Source organism: Elgaria multicarinata, chromosome 18, assembly GCF_023053635.1.
Source record: "Elgaria multicarinata webbii isolate HBS135686 ecotype San Diego chromosome 18, rElgMul1.1.pri, whole genome shotgun sequence".
In the NCBI taxonomy this organism is placed as follows: Eukaryota; Metazoa; Chordata; class Lepidosauria; order Squamata; family Anguidae; genus Elgaria; species Elgaria multicarinata.
Genome location: NC_086188.1, coordinates 1,634,929 through 1,648,459, shown reverse-complemented (window position 1 = coordinate 1,648,459; position 13,531 = coordinate 1,634,929). Strand labels below are relative to the sequence as shown.

General features: G+C 52.8%; 1 protein-coding gene across 5 annotated transcripts in view; it reads right to left on the bottom strand.

Annotated features, from left to right (window-relative positions):
- Positions 1-7,148, bottom strand: part of SH2B3 (SH2B adaptor protein 3) — a 49,236-nt gene extending 42,088 nt beyond the window's left edge. For 2 of the 5 annotated variants that reach the window (XM_063144108.1, XM_063144109.1), the window contains exon 1: positions 1,716-2,007. In XM_063144108.1, the coding sequence (XP_063000178.1) occupies positions 1,716-1,742 (27 nt within the window). In that variant the 5' untranslated portion in view covers positions 1,743-2,007. Of the gene's footprint in view, positions 1-1,578; positions 1,636-1,715; positions 2,008-2,616; positions 3,086-7,042 lie in introns of those variants that run through there. The other 3 variants (XM_063144111.1, XM_063144110.1, XM_063144112.1) reach the window with 3 other exon arrangements.
- Positions 7,149-13,531: the final 6,383 nt, after the last annotated feature.

The window sequence follows — 13,531 nt, the reverse complement described above, 5'->3', positions numbered from 1 at the left end:
CAGGACCTCATAAGCACTGGGGAGTCTGACAACATGAGTCGACTTTGAATTTTCCGTGTCAACCTGGAATCCCCTCTCCAGGTATGCCAACGGGAGAAGATTGTGGAGTTATGCCAGGGTGCACGCTCACCGAGAACCCCAGCAAGGCTCTGCAGAGCAAGGCTTGAAAGCCACGGGCCCCTAGCGGGGGTTGGACTTGATGGCCTTATAGGCCCCTCCCAACTCTACTGTTCTATGGTTCTAAACACCCGACAAGCCCTTCTCCTTTGTACTTATTATGAGCGGAGGGATCGGTGTGTTTGACCAGCCTATTTAATTGATTAGAAACTGCAGTCACTCACTGCCTGGGACACCGTGCCTTGGAAGGGCCACCGCCTGTGGCGTGAAAACACAGCATGGGCCAGGCGGAGAGGGAGGGAGGGAGGGAGGGAGATGGCCCCTCACACCCACACCGCACACGGGGCTCCTGCTGGCACCCCAGGGGTGAGCTTGCTCTTATTAGCCAGAGTAGTCTAGGCTGATCCAGCGGATTTGGACCAGCCCTCCCTAACCTGGTGCCCTCCGGATGTTCTGGATGGCAACTCCCTCCATCCCTGACTATTGGCCATGCTGTCTAGAGCTGATGGGAGTTGTAGTCCCAAACACCAGGGGAAGGCTGATTTAGACCACGCACACACAGGAGTGTCTAGCTACAGACGTTTCCCCAAGTGAATGTCCCTTGGGGGACAAAGCTCCCGGCTAGCAGGGCCCCCTCCCCGTCCTCTCAGAGGTGGGGCAAGGGAGGGCCCCGCCACAGTTTCAAGAACTGCTTGGTGCCCCTCCAAAACGTCCTAAGCGGGGGTAAGGAAGCGAGGCTACGCAAGGCGTGGGATTTCACCGCTGGCGTTGCCCCAGAGCATTAAAGCGCCCAGCATGGGTTAGGCACTGGCAGTTTCCCCCTCCCCTCCTGCAAAATGTTGGCGTGCTGCTGTTTATCGTTGCAGCGCATGCTGCTGGCACAGGAAGCCTGTCCGTTGCAGCCCATGTGCGCAAACAAACTCACAGGCTGCCTCTCTAGAGCCCACGCCTGCCACGAAAGAGGCAGAGGAGAAGGAACGTGTCCCCAGGAGGGCTCCCCAACCCGGCGCCCGCCACAGACCTTGGACGCCAGGCTGGCTGGGGATGGGGTGTGCATTGCAACACCTCTGGAGGGCACCAGGTTGGGGAAGGTGGGTTTGCCGAGTAAAACAAACAAGCAAAGATTTGGTAGCTGTCACCATTCTGTCCACTGTAGAAGCACCCAAATGGAAGCTGGGGCTCCGATGTTAATGGGACGGTGAATCGGCTACCTATGGTGCGCACGCACGCGCACACACACAATTTGTATACATTTACTAACTCGTCACTGATGGGGATTCCAAAACTGTTAAGGTACTTTCATATTTATATCCTGCCTTTTGTTCAACAAGCTTGGAGTGGCATACACACACACACACCCCGGATTTTTATCCTCACAACAACCCTGTGAAGTAGGCAAAGGCTGAAAGAGGGCGACTGTCTGTGCACCTGTGGGGAAGGACTTCCCCCCCCCCTGCATACCTGAAGCCCCCTTGGATCAGGGCAAAGGCCTTCATTTGTAGAATGCAAGCCATATTTGCTAGTGTGTGTGTATATATATATATATATATATATATATATATATACACACACACACACACACACACACACACACACACCTGGCAGCTGCACGTCAGCAAGTCCATCCTCTCATCCAGTGGCCAAATAGTTGGAATGTTTATGAATATTCCATGACTTCCAAGCAAGAAGGGTCAGTCATAAAATGTTGAGCCGAGCTTGGCTGGGAGTAAAGCCGCCCCACTGGAGTCTGGGACGTGAAGAGCCACACGCTATTGAGGGGAGGCCGCAGTGGCAGTAGAGCACGGCGAGTGGGGTTGAAGCACGTGCAGAGTTCAGCAAAGCAGGCCGGTCGTTGGGGCCAAGGAGACGGTGGGGCCTGGGAGGCTCGCTCCGGAGCTAGGACCAGAAAGTCATGTCAGCATGCCTCGCGGCCGGTGCCCAGGCCTCCTGCCCCCGCGTGGGCCCCCGGCTGCCTGGGTCTATCAGTTCGACCAGCCTGTGGATGACTCAGCACCCTTGCTTCCTTACACACACACACACACACACACACACACACACACACCTCCTGCTTCACCTCAGGCATTGGGAAACCGGGGAGCAGACGGGGGGCGCAAGAGCTGTCAGGTCCAACGGCCGGCCGCATTTACGTAGGGCCTTCCCCACAACTGTTCCTAGCTTCTCTAAGAGAGCAGACATTTATCATTTTCTATTCCAGAGCGCAAGCATAGATATATACGCACCTGAACAGAGCCCATTTTTAGGCCTTGTCGGGCCCAAGACTGTTGTGCCAATACTCCCCCCCCCCCGGTCCACACACGCACACAGAGACAAGGCAGCTACGCGGTGCCAGAAGTGCAGCCACCTCTCAGCAACGCCAAGCCTCGAGCAAGCGGATCGTGACGCAACCCCAAGCCCGTTTTCAAGAATGGCTTCCCCACATTCTGGCGCAACCACACCGAACAGGAGCCCAGCCACACGAGGCCGCCCGGCCGCCCGTACCTTGCATCGGCGGGCACGATGGCAAAACCAGCAAGCTGATCCATTTGGGAAGGCTGCCCACCCCCGGGCACAGCGCCCTGCCCGCCTGCGTGCTCCGAAGTCCCCGGCCGGCCGCAGGAAAAGGCAGCTTTGACGCGCACTGACAGCAGCCGCCCGCACCAAAATAGAACCGCTCGGTAGGTTCCCCTATTTAAAGTAATACTAATGCACAATGGCCTTTTCTAGCTAGCACTATAGGAGGAAGTCCCCTCCCAGGCTCTCCGCTGCCGCCGTTGTAAAAGCCGAGCAGGGAAGTTTAGGAGAGCGGCTGAGGCGTGGGCAGGGCCACCAACTTCATCAGGCTTCTGAAGAGAAGCGAGGTTTGCAGCTGGAGAGGAGCCAAGCGGCCGCCCGGTGCGTGGTGGAGGGCCCGGCTAGTGCGCAGTAGGCCGACACGTATCGGTGAGCGCACTTGGCCTCCTCACCTGGAGGAAGGCGAGCCGCCCGGGGGGCGCGTGACTTGCTGTGTTGCGTCACTGGCGCCCCAGCCACTTTGGGAGAAAAGAAAGGAAGGGGGAAGAAGGAGAGAGAGAGGGAGAGGGAGAAGGAGAACAAAAGGTTCTGGCACAGAACCTTTGGCCACTGAGGAGGATCCAGGGACTCCTCTCAGCCCACACTGGCCAGGCGGGCTTGTTGCGCGTCACCACAACACGGTCCGGACTGAGAATGCGCCTAGTGCACACCCAGCTCCTCCCCTACCCCACCCCACAGCGGCATGTGCCGAACTTGACTCAAAGGAAGCACATCCATGACCGGTGACTCTCCCAAAGACCACCCCCACCCCCGATAAGCTTCTGAGAATCACCGGCCTTCCCTAGAACACAGCCAATCTGGGTGCTATTCGGGATTCTTTCGTGGAGAGCTCTCCCAACTTCTCAGCCAAGAGTTTGAAAAAATAAAATAAAATAAAGGCAGATTCTGCCCCACCCCCACCCACCCCACTCTCCAAAAACGGTGCATCGGAGGAACTCCAGCTGGGAAATGAAGGCCTCTCCCATGTACAAGACATCCACGGCTTGTGGATTAAAAGTAAAAATGAAATCTAAGTAGCGTGTGTTATTATTTGCACTGAATTGGGAGAGCGGGTGTTCACTCTTTGGTGACCTGTGAAGTACAGCAGTTCAAGTCTTGCAGTCACCAGGCGTTCTTCAGCCAACATTTTTAAATGTTTAACACCCACCTCTTAATTCTGGCAGAGGCCCCAAATACTTGCGTAGCCTGTTCAATGTCCTCAGCAGCACCCAACGGCCTTCCAAACAGAATACCAAGTCCCAGCACAGGCGGGACTTTTAACCATGTTTGTTTACCCAAAGAAAAGCTCGCAGCAAAGCAAAGATTTTAAAATACAACAGATTTAAAAGCAACCAAAAGGAATGAACTAAAACATGTGGAAGAATAAGAAGGCCTCTTCACCTGGCACAATGTAGCCAGGCAAACCTCTCCGGGCAGGGACTTCCACACCTGGAGAAGGGCCTCTGAAGGTGATCTTTGGGTCCATGCAGGTACTGTATGTATGGAAGAAGGTGATCCTTCAGGTAACCGGGCCTCGAGCCGTTTAGGGCTTTGAAAGATAATATCAGCACTTTGAATTGGGCCTGGAAACATGTTGCAAGCCAGGACAGATCACTAAACACTGGTTACGCAAATGATATGTCTGTACCAAGCAAACCTTAGTTAAGGGAGTTTTCCCAGCTTCTCCGCTTGCAAGGAGTCAAGCAGGCCTCGCTCTGCATGTCCTCCAGAGGACAGGTCTTACCTCAGTAGGATAAGGTAAGCCATAGCCTGTGCACCTGGGATCTTAACCACGGTTGAGACAGCAAGCCATGGTTAGCACTAACTACGGTGAAGTGTTACATCTGCAAAAGGCCATGAAGTTTCTTTCCTCCCCTGCATTTTATTTATTTATTTATTTATTTATTTATTTATTACATTTGTCTCCCACCTTTTTTCCTTCAAGGGCCCCAGGGGGGGTTAAATGATTCTATTCTTCCTCCTCCATTTTATCCTCACATCAACCCTGTGAGGTAGGTTAGGCTGAGAGTAAGTGACTGGCCCAAATTTACCCAGAGAGCTTCATGGCCAAGCAGGACTTGAACCAGATCTCTTGAGTCCCAGTCCAACACTCTAACCACTGCACCACACTGCCTCTTGGCCCCTTTGGGCTTCAGACTCCTTTGCTCAAGGAAAGTCCCTGTCCAACACCCCCATCCTACCCTCCCAGCAAAGGCGACCTTTCCATAATGCTCGCCTTGGCCTCCAGTTAACTGCCACATGCCTTGAGAAGCTGCAATTTTAGCTTTAATCAATTCATTGCAGCAGCTAATTGAGAAAAGCTTACACTACAACTCCAAAGCATTAAAAACCAAAACCAAAACAGGATGCCCTGCTATTTAGCAATCAACTTTGGGTTATTTAGCAATCAACCTTTGGTTTATGGGGATATGCGCACATGCGTCCCAGTACTTAGTTTGCTGATAGAGAGAGAGAGAGAGAGAGAAAGTACATTTTAGTCAGGAGGGGTTCAAATGAACAACTGAGGCTCAAAATCCACCACTAGATAATTTGCAATGATTTAGGTTCATTCTTTCACAGCAAGTATGGGGAAGAGGATGGAACCTCGCTTAGAAGGCCCCCAGTTCAAGGTAATCAAGGTGATGCAAAGAACAACAACAAAACAGCAACAGCGACAACACCCACTACACTCCTGTATTTTTGTGTGTGAGAGTGGTGAGAAAAGTAGCCCATGCCAAAATTCCCTCTTCCCTGGACCCCTTAAAGGCACAGGCATGCAATGTCCCCTTTACACGTGTGTGTGTGTGTGTGTGTGTGTGTGTGTCCAGTCGGCTTAACAACTGGAACTCTGCAGAGGGAAAAGAATCCCTCGGATTCAGGCACAGCCTCTCAAGAACCTCTCGGCTGACTTAAGGGGATGCCCCCTATATTACCCACATTTTCGAACTTAGAAAACACATGATTAAACCAGAGAAAACACACTGCTTGTGACTGACAAATCATTTATCCTTTCACAGATGTGCCGAAACGCAAACTAAGGGCTGCTGCGTGTTCCACAAAAGCACAGAAATTAGCACTGGGTAAAGAATTCAGGAACCTGACAATCACAACTTTTTTTTAAAAAAAAAAAAATTTCCTAGTCCTTAAGAGAAGCGGGGATTACTGAACACATATTTGAGAGAGTAGGGCAGGGAAGACTTGAGGCTGTGGTGTTCTTGACTGTGTCTCGGATGGGACTTCTTGGGACTCGCGAAGACGCTGAGCGCTCCTCCGGTGGACTAAATATCTCCTGTTTTGAGATGCAAGTCTGGGCTGACTGCTAAAGCTGCCACTGCTATGTGTATGTGTGAAGGCATTTATTTATTCTGTGCATTTATACCCTGGCCTGTAAAAATAATGCTTCCCTAACAAAAAAATCTCCAAGCCCACTTTTCACAATTCTCAAACCTGCAGGGGAAGCTGGCAAAATCACGGACACAGTTTAAGAGTTGTCAACTTGCAAAACTTTGGCAGATGAAACTTTCTCCCAGCATGAAGAGGAAAAAGCAAAGGGAGAAAGCGCGCGCACGCACACACACACCTGTTTATGTTCAGAAAAAGACACAGCCACTGCCTATTTAACCTGGCGGTAGAAAGCAGAGGAGCGTGGCCGGCCCCAGACGCTGGCAGCCCCCACGTTCAAGTGGATCCGGGTGGGGCTTGCCCCAGGACAGGGGGCCTTGCCCAGAGATGGCCCACCCACATGTAAACAAAGGAAGACGGGGGAAGGGCTCTTGCACACATGACCACGCGCCCAGTGAGACGGAAGTGGAACATGGAGTTCCCCCAGGGTGCGTAGGAGGGTGGCAGACGGGCCCCCCCACCCCACCGCTCTGAGCTTTTAACAGCAGCGTGGGGATAACAAATCCAACCGAGGCAGCTTCTCCATCCTGGCATTTCTGTACCAGGTCAAACTGCCCCACGTGAATGTCCACCTGAAAGCCAGTGGCTTTAGCTAGTCGGGAGTAAGAAGCAAGCACTCTGTACATGCTCAACACAACACCCTCTTCTTCACCACCTAGGGCTGAACCAAAGGCCCAAGGCAAAGGGCCCGAGGTGTTCTCTTGCCTTCTTTCTATCGGAGGGGCAGCAGCCCACGCACCCGCCCACCGTGAAGGGGGCAGCCCTCCAGCCAAGGCGGCAAGCCGGCGGGGGGGGGGGGTTGCGGGGACTACGGTGCCTTGTCCCGGGTGGGGTGGGGTAGCCGACGCCGACCCACCCCCACCCCCCGCGCCAAGCAGAGTACCGCGGGGCCGCTCTTCCGCCCGCCCGCCCGCGCCGGTTCCCCGCGAGGTGCCCTGCCCCGGAGCGCCTCCCGTCCGCGCTTGCCACTGACCTGTACGAGAAGCCGGCGCGCGCGCTCGGGCCCATGGCGCGCCCGCCTGCCGTTCGCCCGCAGCCCTCGCCGGCCGAGGAGGAGCAGGAGGAGGAGCAGCAGCAGCAGCAGGCGGGGCCGGGGGTCCGCGCCGTCGAGCCGCCGGGGAGAGGAAACGCGGCAGCCGAGCCGCCGCCGGCGGAGGCAGGAAGCGACGCGCAGCCGGCTAGCCGGCCGGAGCTGGCGCGGTCCGTCGGCGGGCGGGGCGCCGCGGGGCCCGGAGCAGCCGCCGCCGCCGCCGCCTCGACGCCCGAGGGAAACGGCAGCCACGCGGCCGGCAGCGGCGCGGCCCAAGGCGGACGGGGAGGCCGGCGTCGCCGCCTACGGGGCGCCCTCGCCGCTGCGCCTCGGCCCGCGTCCTTCGAGGGCGCCCGTTGCGCTCGCGCTGGCGACCGGGGAGCGCAGGAGCCGCCGCCGCCGGGGCCGGGGCCGGGGCCAGGCGCCTCGACTTGCAGGGCCAGGCAGCCGAAGGGCCCGAGCTGCGCGCACGCCCGAGCACGCCGCCGCCGCCGCCGCCTCGCGCGGAAAGCATGCTAATGTCGTCGGAAGGGCGGGAGGGAGGAGCCGCCGCGCCACACTCAGCTTTTCCACCCTCCGGGGCGGCGCAGCGCCTCCCGCACGCGGCCTCCCCAGGCGGGCCGGGGCTGATGGGACCTGGAGGCCGCCGCCGCCGCCTCGGGAGGAGGTCGAGGGAAGAGAGTTGGGCAGCCCCAGGTTCAGATGCTCACCAAGCCCCTTAATGCCCCCCCCGCTCTCTGAGCCCGTCCCGCTTTCTCACGGCCTAGCCTACCTGGCAGGGTTGTTGTGAGGGCCGAATGAGGGAGAGGTTTGCGGAGGCCACCGTGGAGGATAGGCAGGAAGGGGCAGGGTGAAAAGGCAATCAGTATTGATGGGGGTGTGTGTTTGCGTGTGGACAAACGCACCCAGGACTTCGTCTAAAGCAGGCCTCCCCCCCCCCCCGCCTCTTTTTTCTATGCCAGCACTCAACTCTGTTGCAGCCTCTGTTGGAAGAAGAGGAGGGAGTGTACCTGAGCAGCTGCAGAGTGCATCAGTGTGGATTGGAAGAAAGGCTCCCGGTTAGGGTTTTTTTGGGGGGGGGGGCAGTGTTTCCCAAACAGATTTCCCAAATCTGCAACCAAACCAGGTACGGCATTCACTCCCTGGCCCTCTAAGTTATATACCAAAAACAGCAGCTAAAATAACATTTTAAAAATGAAAACAAGTTGACATCCTGCCCTTTAATAACATCTGTCTTTCCAAAGCAGCTCCTGCCAGTGCAAGGAAACAACAAACAAAAAGAGATTGTAGCATAAAAGATCAGAGTCAAACTTTTTTTAAAAGCAATATAAAAATTAATAAGAGTTTGAAAAGCCTTGAAAAACAACAACTCCAAGCGGATCTTTGGCACTGAGAAGACACTGGAGGGTGTCACGAAATAGGGCACTGCCACTGAGAAGCCCTCCCCCTCCCTCCAAAGAACCGAAAAATCCGTTCCGCATGACCCAGTGGGCTTCGGAATGGCCCACGTCCCAATGCCACTCTGCAAAAGGTTTTTAAAAGCAGCCGTTTCTGAAAAGGGGCAAAAGATTGACTGAACCCAAGCTCAGAGGCTGCCAAAGTTGCTCTGTGAATCCCAGCCTCGGATTCTAACTAAACTCCTGGGAAGCAAGGGACCTGGCTCGTCTTAAAATCACATTCAATGTTATTTCTTAATAAATAATTATTTGGGGTTCCTGATTGAAAACAGACATCTAACAGGAAGAGAGGGGCGTTGTCCTGATGGGAGAGGAAGAATTTCATGTGCGGGAATTGTGAATTAATGGGACCACAACACAGCTTCACTAAGCTGACCAAAAACTCAGTGTCGTGGCTCCTAACGCAGCCATTGCCCTCTGCAGGGCAAACATCTTTTGTCATTTTAACCCCCGCGGGATCAAGGTGAGGGAATGTGTCCTGAGCTTGGAACTTAGATTGTGAATTGTTTGAAAGGGTTTAAAGTGTTCAGTCACTGTGCATTTCATTTCCTTGACTTCTGCAAGATACTTCTATAACTTCAAATCTATAAGAAGTCTTCATTTGGAGGCCACCAGGGTTCCAAAAATGCCAGGAAAACAAAACATACATTATACATCTAGATAGGTTGATTGATAGAATTAAGATTTAATATAAACTCTAATAATAAAGTCTTCCCCCCCTCCCCCCAAAAATCAGACAGCCCAGTTCTGTAAGGTCTGCAAAAAGAAGCTGTCATTTAAAACCAAGGCCTTGAGGGAGGCATGCTAGGTCTGTGGAGGTTCCCCGCTGTCCGCCCTGGTGTTTTATTTTAATGACATTGGGAGGAAAACAAGATCTTTGTTTTCCTGGGAGTCCAGCCCCTGCTGCCGTTCATGGGATCTGCGGCACACAACAAGGGCCCCTGTGTGTGCTGCCTTTGCGTTTCCCTTCCTCTGGGTATCTTTTCCAGGATCAGGAGAGCTCTTACAGCATCTTAGTCAAATTCAGTTTATATACAGATAGGCAGGTTGAGACGGAGCAAGAGGGGCCTGCCGGCGGCACTGAGAGATAGCGGTGGCATCTGCAGTATTTTAGGGCACAGTATTTTAGGACACAGGGCCTGCCCCAGGTTTTGGAGGCCCTTAGGTAAGGCCCCCTATATGGGCCCCCCGCCTCCCTGGGGAGTCCACCTTCTCACCATGGTCACCAGCTGCTCCTCCTCCTCCTCCTCCTCCTTTTTCCTATCATTGCTCCCCCTTGTGTGCTTGACAGGTATCTGGAGGGATAAAATGCTGAACTAGCCAGACCTCTGACTTGAGCCAGCCAGGCCGTCCTGAAGCTCGGATGTGTTTGCCATTTGTTGAAAACGGGTTTGGTGATTTATTGATTTGATCTGCACCCCTGCATTATACCAAGAAAAATCACACTCGAGGCAACTTAAAATCCTAGAAAATATATAAAACACACCCACCTTAAATAAAATCTTCATTAAAACAATTATAAAATAAATGCATTACAAACACAATTTAGGGCACAATCCCATGCGTGCATAGACAGAAAAAAGGCCTACAGCTCTCGGCGTTCCCCAGTAATGAAACCTTAGGAGAGGCATTTCTCCCTCTGTTTAAACATGCACAGGGTTGTCCCCTAAAATGCCTAATTTACGTCCCACTGTCAGAAATCCACAGTGGAATTTCTATGAGTTCAACTGGCAGATTCCGCAGCGGACCGACTTTCCCCTGAATTGCACAGGTTCTATGGGCTTCCAGACCAGGTTTTTAAACTTTCTGGAATCTTATGCAGATTTAGTCATAGAAAAATATGTAGATTTTTTTTTTTTAAAAAAAAAACACCAGTCAAAAATGTGCATGTCCTCCCCCCCCCGGGCTAAAGCATGGGGTTGCATATTTTGTGCACTTTTGAAAGTGTGAATTTGTGCAAATTCAAGAAATTGGGGAAAAAATCGAAGTCTGCCTCCTTGTGCCTCCCCCACCCCACCCAGACAGAGGCAGGTGAGGCCACGTGGGCCTAGCCTCTCTTCCTCTCCCCATCACGCCAAGCCCCAAATTTCCCCTTGTCCCAGCCGCTCCACAGATGTTGGCCCTGCATGCTGTCTAAGTGAGTTGGACACTTTCCCTGGCTTTCAGCTTACCCCCCTCACACTCTTGCACACACACACACACACACACACACACACACAATTGCACACACACACCACGGAAGGGTTGGTGCCGCCACATGTTCCCCCCAGGGCCTGTTACTCAGCAAGGCCAAGCCGGGGGTCAAAGTGTGCCTTGAACAGCAGGCATCTGCTATTTTGCAACCAGCATGAATAGCCAAATGCGCCTTTGCGTGCGCAGCGTGACCTAAAAATAACTTGGGCTTCCAAGGAAAACAGCTGTCCTGGCAGCCTATGGAAGTCAGCGGCCGCCTTTCCGGCTCCTACGGTTCATCAGTGTGGTAAAAAGAGCAAAGAGGCCTGTGTCACCCCCAGGGAAGGCTGGGCCGCTTTCATCCCTTGATTGGGCGTGTAATTTCACGCGCCCCTCTCTTCTTGAAGCTTACAGTCCGTGGCATCCACACTTTACATGCTTAGAAGCTCACTTAAAGTGTTTGTGTCCATCATGGGGGTGGGGGGGAGGTTTGTTCAGCACATGGCTCGAATTTCATTTCTGGGAAGCTCCAGGGGGGGCTACATGCCAGTGGTGGGCAGGGCAGATGGGGCAAAGGGTCAGGGTCCAGAACGCCAGGCTACTTTCGCTTAAAACCCCCTACTGCCAGCAACAAAGAGGCATTTCAACTTTTCAGAATTGGGGAGAAACTGCTAAAGTCAGGAAAACACAAAACAATCCTACAGTCAGGAGAAGGAAGGTGGGTACTGCACCTTTGCGGGGGGGGGAATTAAGTGATGTGAGAAGCCCCCCCAAGTCTGGACCAAGCCATTTCCCTAGTTGAGACAGAGCAGGAAATGGCATGTTCTCACCTGTGCAAGTTAAGGCACATGTCACCCAAATCCATCCCATCACAACCACCAATATATTGGGCACATGAGGCAGAAAATCCCACAAGCACTTCTCCCCCACCTCTGGCACTAAAAATACCATCCTAGCCAATGAAATAACAAACCGCTAGCTTCCCTTTCAAGTCACCCAAGGTCTGCTGTCTGTTGACAGCTGCCTTACTCTGCCTAAGGGTAGGGCTGGCCCTGTACAGAGATTCCGTTAATAATTCAGTTGCAAGTAAATAAATAAGGCTGAAGTGCCATCTCGTGGCCATTCCCGTGATTGCTCTAAGCAAATCAAAGCTGTTGCAATCAGTTCACAGTTGGCTTTCGTTCAGGAGTATACACTTCGTTCAGGACAGACACTTAACCGCCATTAGATCGCTTTGGTTACAATTATAACACACTCAGAAATGGTGCGGGTGATGATTAAGTAGATCCTGCATTTGGTTGCTACTGTTTTAAACCCCAAGCAGCTGCTGGTATTTAGCAAGTGAAGCCTCTTTTTGATTTGCTAATCCCAATTACTACCCCTACTCATTGAGAGGTGAGCAAACTTTAGTCCCAGGGCAGCATACAGCCCGCAGCCTAACTTCATGCCATTTTCAGTTCAGACCTCTCTCCAGCAACTGAAATCCAGCTTTTCCCAGATGGCCCAGTAGAGAGAGAGAGCGCCTGAGAGAAAAGGGGGGTGTCAGAAAGAGCACGAGAAAGAGAGAGAAAAGAGTAGCTCCGCCCACTTTGGCTCTGGCTCCACCCCCTCTGGCTCCAGTTGAATACCCGCAAGGGAACGTGGCCCTTAACAGAGAAACCCCCTCTTGTTTAAGCTCATTGCTTAAGAAAGCTAATGCAAACTTGGGCTGCGTTAAGAGAGGCACTGTGTCTAGGCCATGGGAAGTCATAGCTCCATTCTATTCTGTGTCATTGGGGCTGCATCTGGAGTATGGTGTCTGGTTTTGGGTGTCCCACTTTAAGAAGGATATTGACAAGTCAGAATGCATTCAGAGAAGAGAGACCAGGATGGTGAGGCGTCTGGAAACCAGGTTCTAGGAGGAATAGTTGAAAGAGCTGGGTATGTTTGTTTGATTACATTTATACCCAGCCTTTCCCCTCCTCTTACAAGGTTTATATGATCATCATCCTCTTCTCAATTTTCTCCATCTACTCTGGAGGAGAAATCCAATGGGAGACATGACAGCCATCTTCAAATATCTGATGGAGTAGTCCTCTTCTCTGGGCTATAACTGGTGGTTGAGAGTTGCAGGGAAGCCAATTTCGACAAAACTTTAGGAGAAACTTCTTAAGACTAAGAGCTGTTCAGCAGGGGAGGTGCTGGATTCCCCATTGCTGGGGTTCTTTAAGCAGGGACTGGAGGGCTGTCAGTCAGGGAGACTGCAGCGGCACCATACACTGCAGAGACTGCCCTGAGCAGGGGGTTGGGCTAGATGGCCTCTGACGTCCCTTCACATTCTCTGATTCAATGATTCTAATGGCCAACTAAAGGCCCTTGTTCACCACTCTTTGTTCTGTTTTACCACATTCTCTTGCTCTCGTGAGGCATTCTCTTCTGGAGAGGGGCCAAGCCTAGAGGGCGGCCTCTTCTGAATCACCTCCAAAAGAGGAAATGCATCACCAAAAAAGAGGGTGCCAATTTGCATGTGCTCACATGTATGTGTAGATGCACATTTAGGAATAATTCTTATAATTTAAAGAGCCGTGCAGTACATCTTGCCAGGGTGCGGAAGGCGGTGACCTAAGCGCCTATCTATTCAGCCTGTCCAGGTGTGAACTGTGAATGGGCCACAGGTCTGGTGGTTGCATGATCTTTACTCTGGAATTGTTCAGGACAGGCCTTCAAAGAGAGGAGTGTCCTCTGTAAAAATAGGACACATGGCCACCCTGGGCCAACGACTGTCTTGGAACACTAATCTGCACAATAGGAAAACTCCTTGGAA